Source organism: Coregonus lavaretus (assembly GCF_964263955.1).
Source record: "Coregonus lavaretus genome assembly, chromosome: 13".
NCBI classification, from domain to species: Eukaryota; Metazoa; Chordata; class Actinopteri; order Salmoniformes; family Salmonidae; genus Coregonus; species Coregonus lavaretus.
In genome coordinates, this window is record NC_140000.1 from 46,587,722 (window position 1) to 46,603,647 (window position 15,926).

General features: G+C 44.5%; 2 protein-coding genes across 3 annotated transcripts; both read left to right on the forward strand.

The window, feature by feature from the left end:
* The first annotated feature begins 1,562 nt into the window (after positions 1 to 1,562).
* LOC311139585 (uncharacterized protein) lies at positions 1,563 to 10,514 on the forward strand. 2 transcript variants are annotated; one of them, XM_084174493.1, is made up of 12 exons: positions 1,608 to 1,716; positions 2,046 to 2,248; positions 2,398 to 2,490; positions 2,615 to 2,710; positions 2,817 to 2,927; positions 3,091 to 3,220; positions 6,790 to 6,992; positions 7,083 to 7,163; positions 7,626 to 7,721; positions 7,811 to 7,921; positions 8,094 to 8,214; positions 8,503 to 10,514. In XM_084174493.1, exons 1-12 carry the CDS (start codon positions 1,683 to 1,685, stop codon positions 10,242 to 10,244), a joined length of 3,021 nt encoding a protein of 1,006 aa, XP_084030619.1. In that variant the 5' UTR covers positions 1,608 to 1,682; the 3' UTR covers positions 10,245 to 10,514. The 2 variants fall into 2 exon arrangements, with proteins under 2 accessions (XP_084030620.1, XP_084030619.1); XM_084174494.1 differs by lacking the exons at positions 6,790 to 6,992; positions 7,083 to 7,163; positions 7,626 to 7,721; ... (1 more) ...; positions 8,094 to 8,214; positions 8,503 to 10,514 and adding an exon at positions 3,827 to 6,031 and having other exon boundaries at positions 1,563 to 1,716.
* A 501-nt stretch (positions 10,515 to 11,015) lies between these two features.
* On the forward strand, positions 11,016 to 15,704 carry LOC311140253 (uncharacterized protein). Its single transcript, XM_084175217.1, has 7 exons — positions 11,016 to 11,155; positions 11,431 to 11,633; positions 11,722 to 11,802; positions 12,211 to 12,306; positions 12,396 to 12,506; positions 12,679 to 12,799; positions 13,050 to 15,704. Exons 1-7 carry the CDS (start codon positions 11,119 to 11,121, stop codon positions 14,225 to 14,227), a joined length of 1,827 nt encoding a protein of 608 aa, XP_084031343.1. The 5' UTR covers positions 11,016 to 11,118; the 3' UTR covers positions 14,228 to 15,704.
* Positions 15,705 to 15,926: the final 222 nt, after the last annotated feature.

Consider the following 15,926-nt stretch of genomic DNA (forward strand, 5'->3'; position numbering starts at 1 on the left):
GTCCTGTTCCAACAGGTCTTCCGGCACTATGGACTTCCGGAGGACATCGTCTCAGATCGTGGCCCCCAATTCACCTCCCGAGTGTGGAAAGCTTCCCTGGAGAAGATCAGGGCCATGGCCAGCCTCACTTCCGGGTATAGGCCTTAGTCAAATGGGCAGGTGGAGCGCATGAACCAGGAGCTGGGGAGGTTTCTTCGTTGCCACTGTCAGGACTGGCAGGGTGAGTGGGCAAGGTTTCTTCCCTGGGCAGAATATGCCCAGAACTCCCTCATTCACTCCTCCACGGGGCCAACTCCCTTCCAATGCGTCCTAGGGTACCAACCGGCCCTGGCCCCTTGGACACACAGCCAGAACGATGCGCCCGCTGTCGACTAGTAGTTCCGCATGGCCGGACAGCTCCGGGACGCCGCCCATGTCTGTCTCCAGTGGGCCATTCATCGGCAGAAGGACCAAGCTGACCGCCACCGCAGTGAGGCTCCCGTATTCCAGCCTCATACTCAACCTCGAAAAGATGGAGCTGTTCTTCCACCTCTTCATCACGGTTGACAACTCCACGGTTTCCCCCTTCCAGTGTGAAAATCACCTTGGTGTGACCCTGGACAACACCCTGTCGTTCTCTGCAAACATCAAAGCAGTGACTCGCTCCTGCAGGTTAATGCTCTACAACATATGTAGAGTACAACCCTACCTCACACAGGAAGCAGTGCAGGTCCTAATCCAGGCACTTGTCATCTCCTGTCTGGACTACTGCAACTCGCTGTTGGCTAGGCTTCCCTCTTGTGCCATCAAACCCCTGCAACTTACCCAAAACACTGCAGCCAGCCTGGTGTTCAACCTTCCCAAGTTCTCCCATGTTACCCCACCCCTCCACACACTCCACTGGTGTCAAAGCTCGCATCCACTACAAGACCATGGTACTTGCCTATGGAGCAGCAAGAGGAACTGCCCCTCCGTACCTTCAGGGTATGCTTAAACCCTACACCCCAACCTGAGCACTCCGTTCCGCCACTTCTGGTCTCTTGGCCCTTTCACCCCTACGGGACAGCAACTCCCACTCAGCCTAGTCCAAGCTCTTCTCTGTCCTGGCACCCCAATGGTGGAACCAGCTTCCCCCTGAAGCTAGAACAGCAGAGTCCCTGCCTATCTTCTGAAAAACATCTGAAACCCTAACTCTTCAATTAGTATTTTAAATATCCCCCCCCCCCCTTATTTAAATAATCCCCCCTTAAAAGCCTTTTGTGAACTAACACTCGCACTTGACCCCCCTTTAGTGAGGAAAAATGTACTTACTATGACTGTGATATGTGGTCCCACCTGGCTATATTAAGATGAATGCTCTAACTGTGACTCGCTCTGGATAAGAGTGTCTGCTAAATGACTAAAATGTAAATATGACAAATGTGTATCATTGTTAATGTTCAGACAATTATTGTTCATACATCATGAATAAACACAGGCTAATTACTTTTCTACTATTACGTGCAGTACTTTTATTTTGACTTTCCTAAACCGTGACCCGGAAGTACTTTTTTTGTGTTGCTGATGAGACACTAATTACTTTCTGGATGCACCGTTGTAGTTGCCATTTCCACATGTATTTATTTTATTGCATGTTGATGACAGCTGTATGCTGTTAGATTTGTTGTTTATTAGCCTTACATACATTTGATAACTTTTCTATCATGAACAAACGAGTCAAAACTACTGCCAGTACGGGTAGGGGTTGTTTGTAAAAGTAACGTTAGGTAGCTGTTTTTTCGTTTGTTTTTTACAGTTTATGCTATTAACCCTGGCTAACGTTAGTTGGAGTAGCTCAAATTCTTACTAGTAACCTACTAGTATAGCTAACTACATTCATTTCATGTTCATATCATGTTGGCTTTCTTTCTAAATCTAGCTAGCTAGTTAGCTATTGCTGCTAAATATAGTAAAGCCAAAGATTATAACTCTCATCTGTGGTATAGCCTTGATATTGTAGTCGAATATGATTATTTTTTTTATGCAACTACAGTCTAACATTTTTTTGTTCTCTCTTCTTTCCATAGGCCCCCCTCTTCCTCTCTCATCTTTGCGACTCTTGGTTTCTCCCCTGCGGCTGATGTATTCATTTGTGTGGCATGTGGTGAATCAACGAAATGTGATGCACTATGGGAAGGTCGAGGAGTTTGTAACTGTGGTGACTGAAGCAGTTCCAAAGTTGCTGAGTTACAAACAGAGGGCTCAACTCATCCTGGGCCTGAGAGCCAGGGTGAGTGACATGTTGTGTGGTCATGGGAGGGGTAGTTGATTATGCTTTGATTGACACGTTTGTGTCAATGCCAGTAGAAACTAGATGTGTGTAAGGTAGGCAGGGAAGTTTCAAGTTTACTCAATATCTCCATGATTCCCCTTATTTAGATGATCTTGGAGATGTTCCGCAAGGATTGTCCACCTAACCCTCAGGCCATCCAACGTCTCCTGGGAAAGATGAACATCAGTGCGTCCACAGGGGTAAGAATATTTTTCTCTCTCCTGCATACATTCAAAGGGTGTAACAGCTACTCATTTTAATTGCTTAATTCAGATAACCAGATAAGTTATACTTGTATCAAATTATTCACATTCTGTGTTACAGCAGCAAGATGCGGAAGTGGAGGAGTCGCAGGCTAACTTTGTGGCACTGGTCCAAACCCTTCTAAAAAATCCTTATGAGAGGAAGCACTTCTTCCAGGTTTGACATACTTCCTCTCTCTCCCTTTCGTCTGACTTGCTTTAAGTGGCTCGTCATTCAGGTATCTTTCCTCTCATAGACACTGTCACTCTTTCCTTCCCTGTAGGAGGAGTTCCATACACAGTATGGCTCTAAGTATGACACAGCACTGCAGGCCCTTGTGGGAGGCTTGGTCTTCAGACTGGAACAACTGCTATCTGTGCCAGATCTCTCCCAGGTAATAAACGTGTACATGACAAGTCTATAACTAGCAGTTCACTGATCATACCTAATTTTGTCATTATTAGATAACAATTTATGTCAACACATGCCATATTATTGTCTTTACACGCTAAGCCACCTCCCTTTTGCTGATCTTAGGTTCTTCCTCTCATTTTCAGATAGCATCTATGATCAGTGCTGCCCCCTCTGACCTGGAGGAGTGTGGGCAGTCTGTGTCTGACCCTGAGCAGCTGAAGATCCTCCTCCAGCACCAGAACCAGCTAAATAAAACCCAGTTCAACAAAAATGGTAGGCTTGAAAACTTGGGAGTCTCTACTTAAATCATTATCTGTTATCCTCCCTGTGTATTTACAGTAGATTTATAAACAGCTAAACAAAGAACATTACAAGTTTTATTTTTGACATCTATAATTAAAGGTACAATGTGTAGAAATCGCTCAGCCATTACCTGGTTGGTAAAACGCATAGTTTCAGTTAGTGACAAAACATGCAATTTAGAGAATTGCTGTACAATATAAACCGCTATGAAATATATTTTCAATAATCATAAATATCATATTTTTAGCTGTATGAATTTAGTTTACAAAACCTTAAATAAAAAGATGCAAAAGCTAAACATAAGGACAGAAGGCATAGAAATAGCATGCTTAGAACCAATATACCACTTTTCAGACTTGCTTACAACGCGAAAGACAGATCTATAACTCATATTTCTATGTAACTTTGGTCGGGTCACGCACAAAGCTGCATACAGGACCTTTCAGTTCATTACGAACCATTTAATGCTTTTAAAAAAAATAGGAATGTAAATAAAAAGCCTAGTCTTTTTAATTCGCAGAATATACTTAAATGTAATGTACTTAAATATTTTTTGTATATTTTATTTTTTCTCAGTACCTCTCACTTCCTCTGTGGGTGACTGTGTGCTGTCTTCGCTGTCCTTCCGCCTCGCCTGTGGAATGCCATCAATGGAGCCAGATTTTGACGAGCCATCAGAATCATTAGAAGCCACGCTAAGCGTCATGAACCCTGCCTCCTTCAGTGACTTGGAGGATCTGGGATTGATGTCAGATGACTCACCCCATGCTGGAGAAGATAGTACTGTGGAGAGAGAAGAGGATGCCAGGGGTAACGGAGGTGGGGCGAGAACTGCAGTGCGTGACAGTGAAGAAGAGAATGCACTGCCAGAGAGCGCTGTGGTCTTCTCTAGTCCTCAAGGTGTTAGCGGACTGGTGGGAGGGACACCATCAAAAGGTGCACCAACAGTAAGAAGTATGCTGCAAACAGAGGGACACCAACAGCTTGTATCACGGATGATGAGTAGTTCCTTCACCAAAGCCTCTCCTTCACAGATAGTCAAATTAGTCATCCCTGCCACGGTCACCAATGGGAACCAACCGGTTAACCCACCGGTTGAAGTAGCGAGTGTCCACCAGTGGGTCTCCCATATTGTAAGTAACTCTATCTCACTCCCTTCCTTGCCACCCCTTCCACAAAACAATGATGTAGACAAGGAGATATGGTCAGGTGACACATGTCTTGGAAGCAGTGTGGTAATTGGGGGTCAGGAAACAGAAGCCAATCTCTTTGAGAAGGCTGTTATCCGAAGGAGACGGGCACCCAAGCCACAAAGAATAACGGTACCCTCGAAAAGGAAAATCCCTGAGGCAACCATCGTTTGCCAGGAGTGTGGGAAGAGTTTTGTCTATCTGTCTCAGCTTGAAAATCACCTCCGCATTCACACAGGAGAGAAACCTTTCAAGTGCACTGAGTGTGGCAGGGCCTTCAGGTCCTTAGGATACATGACCACTCATATGAAAAATCACTCTGAAGCACGGCCATTTAAGTGTGAAGAGTGTGACAAGGGCTTTCGGAAAAAGGCTGACCTGAAGAAGCATCAGCTCATCCACACGGGTGCGAAACCACACAAATGCACCATCTGCGGAAAGGGCTTCAGCCAAGCATTCTATTGCAGAATACACATTGAGTCTCATGCAAGTGAAAATAACTTTCCCTGCACTCATTGTCAGAAGAGATTCCCAACCCAATACAAGCTGTCGGTCCACGAGCGCTGGCACACCATGGAGCGCCCGTTCATCTGTGAGCAGTGTGGGATGCGCTTCTTTCATCCCAGTGGGCTGAAGAGGCACATGGGCTATCACATTGGGAACCGCCCGTTTCTGTGTGCCCAGTGTGGAAAGACTTTTGTTTATGAGTTTGACCTGAAGAAACACCAAAGGGACCATGGCCCCAAGCCCAAGATCCCATGCCCTGTCTGCCAGAAGGTGTTTGGCAGCAACGGACTCATTAAGGCCCACATGTTTACGCACACCTCTGTAAAACCTTACAGATGTGACATATGTGACAAGACCTTTAAACAGAGCAGCAGCTTGAGCAGTCACAAACGGCTGCACACGGGTGAACGCCCTTACCACTGCGACGTGTGTGGGAAGACATACAAGCTGAATCAGCACCTGAAGGAACACATAATTATCCACCACACGGATGAGGGGCACCCCTGTGACCAGTGTGGAAAGGTCTTCAAGTTACCACGTCTTCTAAAGGCGCATGAGCGGTTGCACTCAGGAGAGCGATCTGAGCAGACAAGAAAATACAGTCACACCAGCCGTCGCAGGAGAAATTCCTCCAAAAGGAGTTGATTTTCTGCACAGTGGCTGCCCTCCACGCACACTAACTGGGATGCTAGTTTTATTGTTCTGACACAAGTTTAACTTTGTCACAATGCCATTAACTGTAATCATGTCCTCATTTTTTGTTGTAAACTTGACAATTTTGGACCATAATCCAGGATTCCCTAGGCTGAACATTGACAAATGGTAGAATTAATTCATGCAGAAACAAACATATATCCTGTTAGATAACAATTAATGATTGTGTCATTAAAACATATTTGTTTGTGATGTTTTTGGGGGGATAGGTTATTGAAATTCCAATGACATACGATTTAATACAAATTGATAGCTACTCACTTATTTCTCTTTTTGAGAGTAGTCAATGATTGCCGGATGCCTTTACTAAAAAATATGCACAACATTTTATGTTGGATAAAGGCAAATAAAGTCAAAAATGTGTGCCACTATTCACTTGTTTTGATATTTTATTTTAAAACATTCACAGCAAGGGAAACCAAATGTATGCCCGAATGGTCCTGTGCGATGACTTTTTATAATACATTTAAAGTATTCATTAAGCCACAAAATACAGATTAATACTCATCCAAATATATATACAGAAAAATTATCAAATTCATGTTTTTACCTAAAATGTAATTTCAGGAAACCAGAGCAGACCCATTCAATTGCGGCTCTTATTCCAGCACGATAGGTGGCGGTAATGATGCTATGCTGCCAATCTTGTTAATATTCTGGTCAAAACTCTGTTCTGGTTCCGTTTCCTTCTGTCGTTATTGCCATTTTCACACAAGTGTCAGTGAGTTGGTGATAGCTATCTAGCATGCTACGCTAGTTACCTTCACTGTTAGATTTCTGCTTAGCGTACATATTTGTTAACATTCCGGCATGGACAAACGAGTCAAGAAGACTACAGCCAGTACGAGTAGGTTACATTATGACACTTGCTAGCCATGTATTAGCAATCTAACCAATTTTACAAATGTGAACCTGGCTACAGAGCCAAGTAACTGCAGTGCGGAGTGCTAGCTAGCTAGCTACATTATCTTCAAAGGATAGCTTATTGTAAAGATAATGTGCATTTCGGCTTGCCTTCTAAATTAAGTTTGCTAGCTAGTTAGCCATGTTGCTGAAGGTATTTGTTGCTAAAGGACCTAGAGGATGAAGCCACACAACCTAACATTTTGTTCTATCGTCCTGCTATAGGACCCCCACTTCCTCTCTCCTCTTTGCGACTCTTGGTTTCTCCCCTGCGGCTGATGTATTCATTTGTGTGGCATGTGGTGAATCAACGCAATGTGATGCACTATGGGAAGGTCGAGGAGTTTGTAACTGTGGTGACTGAAGCTGTTCCAAAGTTGATGAGTTACAAACAGAGGGCTCAACTCATCCTGGGCCTGAGAGCAAGGGTGAGTGACATGATGTGTGGTGATGGGAGGGGTGGTTTTGACACATTGTGTATTAGAAAAATCATTAACAATTTTGTCCCATTATTTTAGATGATCTTGGAGTTGTTCCGCAAGGACCCACCCAACCCTCAGGACATCCAATGTCTCCTGGAAAAGATGAATATGTTGGGGGTAAGAATATTTATCTCTCGTGTGGAAATTCTTCCCCATACCAACGAACAACTCACCTGTAACACATCATATTCAAGAATGACTGTCAATACCATTAACCCAGAAAAACCAAGGCTGAGGGTAAAATATGCGCAGTAGTCTGATTTGTAAATAGCCTTTAGCTCTGCAGTGTACAGATCTAAGGGGACTGGATAGGTTTAAACGGCATACAAGTGTTAACACCTTCCAGTGAGGTTGCGGGAGATTTCTGCCATATGTCTTGCTTTGCTGTCACCCATCTGATTCCTTAGATATGCAAACTACAAACACAGATGGGGTAAGAGATAAAAGTTGTTTTCAGCCTGGTCTTATGACTTATACAACCGTCACCCATACACTCAATACCCTCTTTTTAGTAACATGTAATTCTGATGACCGAAGTGGCTGTACTTTGTATCAAATTATTCTCAATCTGTGTTACAGCAGCAAGATGCAGAAGTGGAGGAGTCGCAGGCTAACTTTGTGGCGCTGGTCCAAACCCTGCTGAAAAACCCTTATGAGAGGAAGCACTTCTTCCAGGTTCGGCAGGCTTTCTCCATTTCCTCTCACACTGTCCACTTTGTCATGTCATAGACACTGACTTTAACTTTTTCTTTCCTTCCCTGTAGGAGGAGTTCCATACACAGTATGGTTCCAAGTATGACACAGCACTGCAGGCCCTTGTGGGAGGCTTGGTTCTCAGACTGGAACGACTGCTATCTGTGCCAGATCTCTCCCAGGTAATGAACTTGTACACAACAAGTCTATAACGAACAATTCACCAATCATATCTAATGTTGACATTGTTAGACAATTATATATATGTGTCAACACATTCCATAGTATTGTTTCTGCCACACGCTCTAAGAAACCCCCTTGTTGCTGATCTTAGCTTCTAACTCTCCTTCTCAGATAGCCTCCATTATCAGTGCTGCCCCCTCTGACCTGGAGGAGTGTGGACAGTCTGTGTCTGACCCTGAGCACCTGAAGATCCTCCTCCAGCACCAGAACCTGCAAAATAAGATTCAGTTTGGTAGGGTTACTTTAATTATTATCTCTTCTCCATGTTAATGTTTAGTGGAATTATCACATTAGAATTATCAACAGCTAAACAAAGAACAATGTAGTTTTCCATTTTTGAGTAACTGCCATGGTTCTCTATTGATAACTTTGAACCAGCTGTATTTACAGGAATTTGAATTATTTTTAAGTGGTATTAATCTAAACATCCCCAATACTTGGCTTTCAAATTCAACCAATAAGAATGTGGTTGAATATAAAATACTCATAGATTTTTTTTGTATTTGTCCCTTTTTCTCAGTACCTGTCACGTCCTCTGTAGGGGACTGTGTGCTGTCCTCGCTGTCCTTCCGCTTAGCCTGTGGAATGCAGTTCATGCAGACAGATTTTGTCGAGCCAGCAGAATCATTAGAAGCCGCTCTAAGCATCATGAGCCCTGCCTCCTTCAGTGACTTGGAGGATCTGGGAATAATATCAGATGAGTCGGACAATGCTGGAGCAGTAACTACTGTGGAGAGAGAAGAGCAGAATGCCAGGGATAACGGAGGTGGGGTGAAAAATTCAGTGCTCGACAGTGAAGAACACAGTGCACTGCCAAAGAATGACGTAGTCTCACCTACTCCTCAAAGTGTTAGCAGGCCAGTGGGAGGGGCACCAACAGTAGAGAGCATGCTTCCAACAGAGAGACACAAAGAGCTTGTAACACTGATGAATACTTTCATCACCGTAGCTTCTCCTTCACATAGTGTCATCCCTGCCACGGTCACCAATGGGAACCAACCAGATAACCAGCCGGTCGAGCTAGCGAGTGTCCACCAGTGGGTCTCCCATATTGCAAGTAACTCTATCTCGCTCCCTTCCTTGCCACCCCTTCCACAAAACAATGATGTAGACAAGGAGATCCGGTCAGGTGACACATGTCTTGGAAGCAGTGTGGTAATTGGGGGTCAGGAAACAGAAGCCAATCTCTTTGAGAAGGCTGTTCTCCGAAGGAGACGGGCGCCCAAGCCACAAAGAATAACGGTACCCTCGAAAAGGAAAATCCCTGAGGCAACCATCATTTGCCAGGAGTGTGGGAAGAGTTTTGTCTATCTGTCTCAGCTTGAAAATCACCTCCGCATTCACACAGGAGAGAAACCTTTTAAGTGCATTGAGTGTGGCAGGGCCTTCAGGTCTTTAGGATACATGACCAATCATATGAAAAATCACTCTGAAGCACGGCCATTTAAGTGTGATGAGTGTGACAAGGGCTTTCGGAAAAAGGCTGACCTGAAGAAGCATGAGCCCATCCACATGGGTGCGAAACCACACAAATGCACCATCTGCGGAAAGGGCTTCACCCAAGCATTCTATTGCAGAATACACATTGAGTCTCATGCAAGTGAAAATAACTTTCCCTGCACTCATTGTCAGAAGAGATTCCCAACCCAATACAAGCTGTCTGTCCACGAGCGCTGGCACACCATGGAGCGCCCGTTCATCTGTGAGCATTGTGGAATGCGCTTCTTTCATCCCAGTGGGCTGAAGAGGCACATGGGCTATCACATTGGGAACCGCCCGTTTCTGTGTGCCCAGTGTGGAAGGACTTTTGTTTATGAATTTGACCTGAAGAAACACCAAAGGGACCATGGCCCCAAGCCCAAGATCCCATGCCCTGTCTGCCAGAAGGTGTTTGGCAGCAACGGACTCATTAAGGCCCACATGTTTACGCACACCTCTGTAAAACCTTACAGATGTGACATATGTGACAAGACCTTTAAACAGAGCAGCAGCTTGAGCAGTCACAAACGGCTGCACACGGGTGAACGCCCTTACCACTGCGACGTGTGTGGGAAGACATACAAGCTGAATCAGCACCTGAAGGAGCACATAATTATCCACCACACGGAGGAGGGGCACCCCTGTGACCAGTGTGGAAAGGTCTTCAAGTTACCACGTCTTCTAAAGGCGCATGAGCGGTTGCACTCAGGAGAGCGATCTGAGCAGACAAGGAAATACAGTCACACCAGCCGTCGCAGGAGACATTCCTCCAAAAGGAGTTGATTTTCTGCACAGTGGCTGCCCTCCACACTCACAATGACTGGGATACTCTTTTTTTTTTGTCCTGACAAATTGCCATTAGCTGTAATCATATTCCTCATTTTTAGTTGTAGACATTAGATTTTGGACCATTTCGGACCATAATTCAGGATTCCCTAAATAGACTGAACACTGAAAAATGGTATAATGTCTGGCTTAATTAATGCAGCAACAAACATGTATCCTGTTAGATAACAATTCATGATTGTGTCATTAAAACATATCTGTTTGTGATGCATTTTTTGGGATAGGTTATTGAAATTCCAATGACATAAGATGTGGTTTGATAGCTACTCAATTATTTATATTTTTGAGAGTAGTCAATGATTGCCGGATGCCTTTACTAAAAAATATGCACAACATATAAAGTCAAAATTGTGTGGCACTACTCACTTGTTTTGCTATTTTAGTTGAAAACATTCACAGCAAAGGAAACCAAATGTATTCTAAAATGGTCCTGTGCGTTGACTTTTTATAATACATTTTAATTGTTAATTAAGCCACAAAAGTTCATTAAGCCACAAAATAAAGTGTCATACTCATCCAAATATATATACAGAAAAATGATTAAATTCATTTTTTTACCTAAAATGTAATTTCAAGAAGAGAGAGTAGACCCATTTAATTGCGGCTCTTATTCCAGCACGGTAGGTGGCGGTAATGATGTTATGCTGCCTATCTTGCTCTTAATTGTCTGCTGTTCTGTTTTTGGTTCCGTTACCATCTGTCGTTGTCGCCATTTTTCGTCATTGCATGTTGATGATAACTATCCATCATGCTACTAGTTACCTTTAATGTTAGATTTCTGCTTAGCATACATATCTGGTAACATTCCGGCATGGACAAACGAGTCAAGAAGACTACAGCCAGTACGGGTAGGTTACATTATGACACTTGCTACCCATGTATTAGCAATCTAACCAATTTTACAAATGTGAACCTGGCAACAGACCCAAGTCACTGCAGTGCAGAGCTAGCTAGCGACTTTATCTTCAATTGATAGCTAAGTGTAAAGCTAATGTCCATTTCATCTTGCCTTCTAAATTAAGTTTGCTAGCTAGTTAGCCATGTTGATGGAGGTATTTGTTGCTAAAGGACCTATAGGATGAAGCCACACAACCTAACATTTTGTTCTATCGTCCTGCTATAGGACCCCCACTTCCTCTCTCGTCTTTGCGACTATTGGTTTCTCCCCTGCGGCTGATGTATTCATTTGTGTGGCATGTGGTGAATCAACGCAATGTGATGCACTATGGGAAGGTCGCGGAGTTTGTAACTGTGGTGACTGAAGCTGTTCCAAAGTTGATGAGTTACAAACAGAGGGCTCAACTCATCCTGGGCTTGAGAGCAAGGGTGAGTGACATGATGTGTGGCCATGGGAGGGGTGGTTTTGACACAGTGTATTAGAAAAATCGTATACAATTGTGTCCCATTATTTTAGATGATCTTGGAGTTGTTCCGCAAGGACCCACCCAACCCTCAGGACATCCAACGTCTCCTGGAAAATATGAACATTTTGGGGGTAAGAATATTTATCTCCTGTGTGGCAGTGTGGAAATTCCGCCCCATACCGACACACAAACTCACAACACACCTGTTCCACAACGTACTAAAGGATTACTGTCAATACCATTCGCGGACGACTACTTAAAAGAGAGTAACATTTGCACCCTAGTCTGATTTGAAAATAGCCTTTAGCTCTGTAGTGTACAGATCTGAGGGGACTGGATAAGTGCAAACGACATTGGATTCCTTACATCTGCAAAGTGCAAACACAGATGGGGTAAGAGATAAAAGTTGTTTTCAGCCTGGTCTTATGACTTCTACAACCGTCACCCATACACTCAATACCCCTCTTTTTAGTAACATGTAATTCTGATGACCGAAGTGGCTGTACTTTGTATCAAATTATTCTCAATCTGTGTTACAGCAGCAAGATGCAGAAGTGGAGGAGTCGCAGGCTAACTTTGTGGCGCTGGTCCAAACCCTGCTGAAAAACCCTTATGAGAGGAAGCACTTCTTCCAGGTTCGGCAGGCTTTCTCCATTTCCTCTCACACTGTCCACTTTGTCATGTCATAGACACTGACTTTAACTTTTTCTTTCCTTCCCTGTAGGAGGAGTTTCATACACAGTATGGTTCCAAGTATGACACAGCACTGCAGGCCCTTGTGGGAGGCTTGGTTCTCAGACTGGAACGACTGCTATCTGTGCCAGATCTCTCCCAGGTAATGAACTTGTACACAACAAGTCTATAACGAACAATTCACCAATCATATCTAATGTTGACATTGTTAGACAATTATATATATGTGTCAACACATTCCATAGTATTGTTTCTGCCACACCCTCTAAGAAACCCCCTTGTTGCTGATCTTAGCTTCTTCCTCTCCTTCTCAGATAGCATCCATTATCAGTGCTACCCCCTCTGACCTGGAGGAGTGTGGACAGTCTGTGTCTGACCCTGAGCACCTGAAGATCCTCCTCCAGCACCAGAACCTGCAAAATAAGATTCAGTTTGGTAGGGTTACTTTAATTATGATCTCTTATCCTCCCTGTTAATGTTAAGTAGAATTATCATCAGCTAAACAAAGAACAATGTAGTTTTCCCCAAACTGTCATGGTTCACTCTATTGATAACTTTGAACCAGCTGTATTTACAGGAACGTAAAATAGTTTTTCAATGGTATTAATGTAAACATGCTCATTCCTCGGCTTTCACATTCAACCAATCAGAATGTCATTTTTCTATATTTGTCCCTTTTTTTCAGTACCTGTCACTTCCTCTGTGGGTGACTGTGTGCTGTCTTCGCTGTCCTTCCGCCTCGCCTGTGGAATGCCATCAATGGAGCCAGATTTTGACAAGCCACCAGAATTATTAGAAGCCGCTCTAAGCATCATGAACCCTGCCTCATTCAGTGACTTGGAGGATCTGGGAATGATGTCAGATGACTCACCCCATGCTGGAGAAGATAGTACTGTGGAGAGAGAAGAGGATGCCAGGGGTAACGGAGGTGGGGCGAGAACTGCAGTGCGTGACAGTGAAGAAGAGAATGCACTGCCAGAGAGCGCTGTGGTCTTCTCTAGTCCTCAAGGTGTTAGCGGACTGGTGGGAGGGACACCATCAAAAGGTGCACCAACAGTAAGGAGTATGCTGCAAACAATGAGACAGCAACAGCTTGTATCACTGATGAATACTTCCATCACCGAAGACTCTCCTTCACAGATAGTCATCCCTGCCACGGATAACCAGCCGGTCGAGCTAACGAGTGTCGACCAGTGGGTCTCCCAAATTGCAAGTTACACTTTATCGCTCCATTCCTTGCCACCCCTTCCACAAAATGATAATTTGGACAAGGAGATGGAGTCGGCCGACACAGGTCTTGGAAGCAGTGTGGTGATCGGGGGTCAGGAAACAGAGGTCGATCTCTTTGAGAGGTCCATAATCCAAAGGAAGAGGGTGCAAAAGCCACTACGAGTAGCGTGCTCGAAAAAGAGAAACCCTGCAACCAACTCCTGCCAAGAGTGCGGGAAGCGTTTTCTGTCTCGGGGACGGCTGGAGGATCACCTCCGCATACACACCGGAGAGAAACCTTTCAAGTGCACTGATTGTAACAGGTTCTTCCGGACATTGGCACTCCTGACCAACCATATGAAAATTCACTCTGACGTGCGGCCCTTTAGCTGCGACGAGTGCGGCAAGTGCTTTCGAAGAAAGGTTGGCCTTCAGAATCACCATCGCGTCCACACGGATGTGAGACCATACAATCACAGTACTGCAAAAGACACATGGATTGTCATACAAGTGAGAATACCTATTTCTGCACTCATTGTCCAAAGAGTTTTCCAACCCAATTCCAGCTGTCCGCCCACCAGCGCTGGCACACCATGGACCGCCCGTACGCCTGTGAGCAGTGTGGGTTGCGCTTCTTTATGCCAAGCTTGTTAAAGAGACACATGGGCTATCACATCGGGAACCGCCAGTTCCTCTGTGCCCAGTGCGGAAGAACCTTTGTCTATGAGTTCGACCTAAAGAGACACCAAAAAGACCATGACCCCAGTCCCAAACTCCCCTGCCCCGTCTGCCAGAAGACGTTTGGCAACAACAGCCTACTCCAGGCCCACATACGCAGGCACTCTTCAGAGAAACCTTATAGATGTGACATATGCGACAAGACCTTTAAAGACAGCGGGGGCCTGCGCATACACAAGCGGGGGCTGCACTCGAACGAACGCCCTTACAGCTGCGATGAGTGTGGGAAGACTTACAAACTACACACGCACCTGAGGGAGCACAAGTTTAAACACACGGGCGAGGGCCACACCTGTGGCCAGTGTGGAAAAGCCTTCAGGTACCTGCGTCTCCTGAAGGCGCACGAGCGGTTGCACTCCGAGCCATCTGAGCTCACACGGAGAAACAATCACACCAGCCGTCGAAGGAGACATTCTTCCAAAAGGAGTTGATTTTTTCACATCTGCACACCCTTTACTGTGGCTATAGTATTAAACTTTGTCACAGTTCCATGTCATTAGCTGTACGGGCATTATGTCGGACAGCCCAGCCTCCAACTGTATGCAAGGTTTCCTCTGTGTTATCTTAGGAATGCTGCATTATCTCACCATCCCCCATTCTGTCACATCGCTGTGGTGCAGAGGTGCGACGTGATGGGGGATGGTGAGATGATTGACCTGAACAGAGAAGAGGGGCTCTGCTGTTCAGGACTGCTGCTCACTGAGTTTAGCTTCCTCCCTCTATGGTCCTCCCCCTCTGAACAGACATACTGGGACTCTACAGGCCCTTACTACATGATACACAGCATATCCAGTATATCCAGGTTCCCCAACTGGCGGGCCAAATGTAGTTTTATTTGTGTTCTAAAAAATAAGTGTGGTTTTTTTGTTTAATTTTCGTTGTTGGACATAAGACTGTAAAAATACCAGGAAGTCAACTCCAAGGGATTTTAATTTTGGAAATCTGTTCCCAAGTATTCCCACGCATAATAGAGAGATGTGATGTATACAAATAATAATTACGAATAATTGATTGATTTATAGCACTTTTCTACCAACTGAGGTACTCAAAGCTTTATATAGTAGGGAGAAATTCACCTCATCCACCATCAATGTGTAGCACCCACCTCAGTGATGCATGGGGACCATTTTTGTGGCAGAACTCTCACCACATCAGCTATCAGGTGGAGGTGAGGAGTGATATATGCCAATTAGGAATGAGGGGGATGATTAGGTGGCCATGATGGAATGTGGCCAGGTTGGAAATGTAGCCATGACACCGGGGTGAACACCCCTACTCTTACAATAAACGCCATGGGATTTTGAATGAACACACAGTCAGGACACCCGTTTTAATGTCCCATCCGAAAGATGTCACCCTACTACACAATGTTCCCAAATGTAATCAAGGTATGAAAAAAAGAAAGAAAAAAAAGTTGGCACTCACTAACTGTAAGTCGCTCTGGAAAAGAGCGTCTGCTAAATGACTAAAATGTAAATGTTTGAAATGATTGTTTTAGTCAAATATATCTGTTTAGTAAATTTGCAGTCCAAAAATTGGCCGGTGGCAGAATCTAGTTGATGATCCCTGCAGTAAGGGTCTGAAGTCATTTCAAATCATGGGATGTCATACATAG

Excerpts from the sequence above, each read along its gene's own strand:
- LOC311139585 (XM_084174493.1), top strand. The coding sequence starts at position 1,683 with ATGAACAAACGAGTCAAAACTACTGCCAGTACGG. Across the intron at positions 1,717-2,045 it reads CAAAACTACTGCCAGTACGG|GCCCCCCTCTTCCTCTCTCA; the intron begins GTAGGGGTTGTT and ends TTCTTTCCATAG. Across the intron at positions 8,215-8,502 it reads GCAAAATAAGATTCAGTTTG|TACCTGTCACGTCCTCTGTA; the intron begins GTAGGGTTACTT and ends CCTTTTTCTCAG.
- LOC311140253 (XM_084175217.1), top strand. The coding sequence starts at position 11,119 with ATGGACAAACGAGTCAAGAAGACTACAGCCAGTACGG. Across the intron at positions 12,307-12,395 it reads AGAGGAAGCACTTCTTCCAG|GAGGAGTTTCATACACAGTA; the intron begins GTTCGGCAGGCT and ends CCTTCCCTGTAG. Across the intron at positions 12,800-13,049 it reads GCAAAATAAGATTCAGTTTG|TACCTGTCACTTCCTCTGTG; the intron begins GTAGGGTTACTT and ends CCTTTTTTTCAG.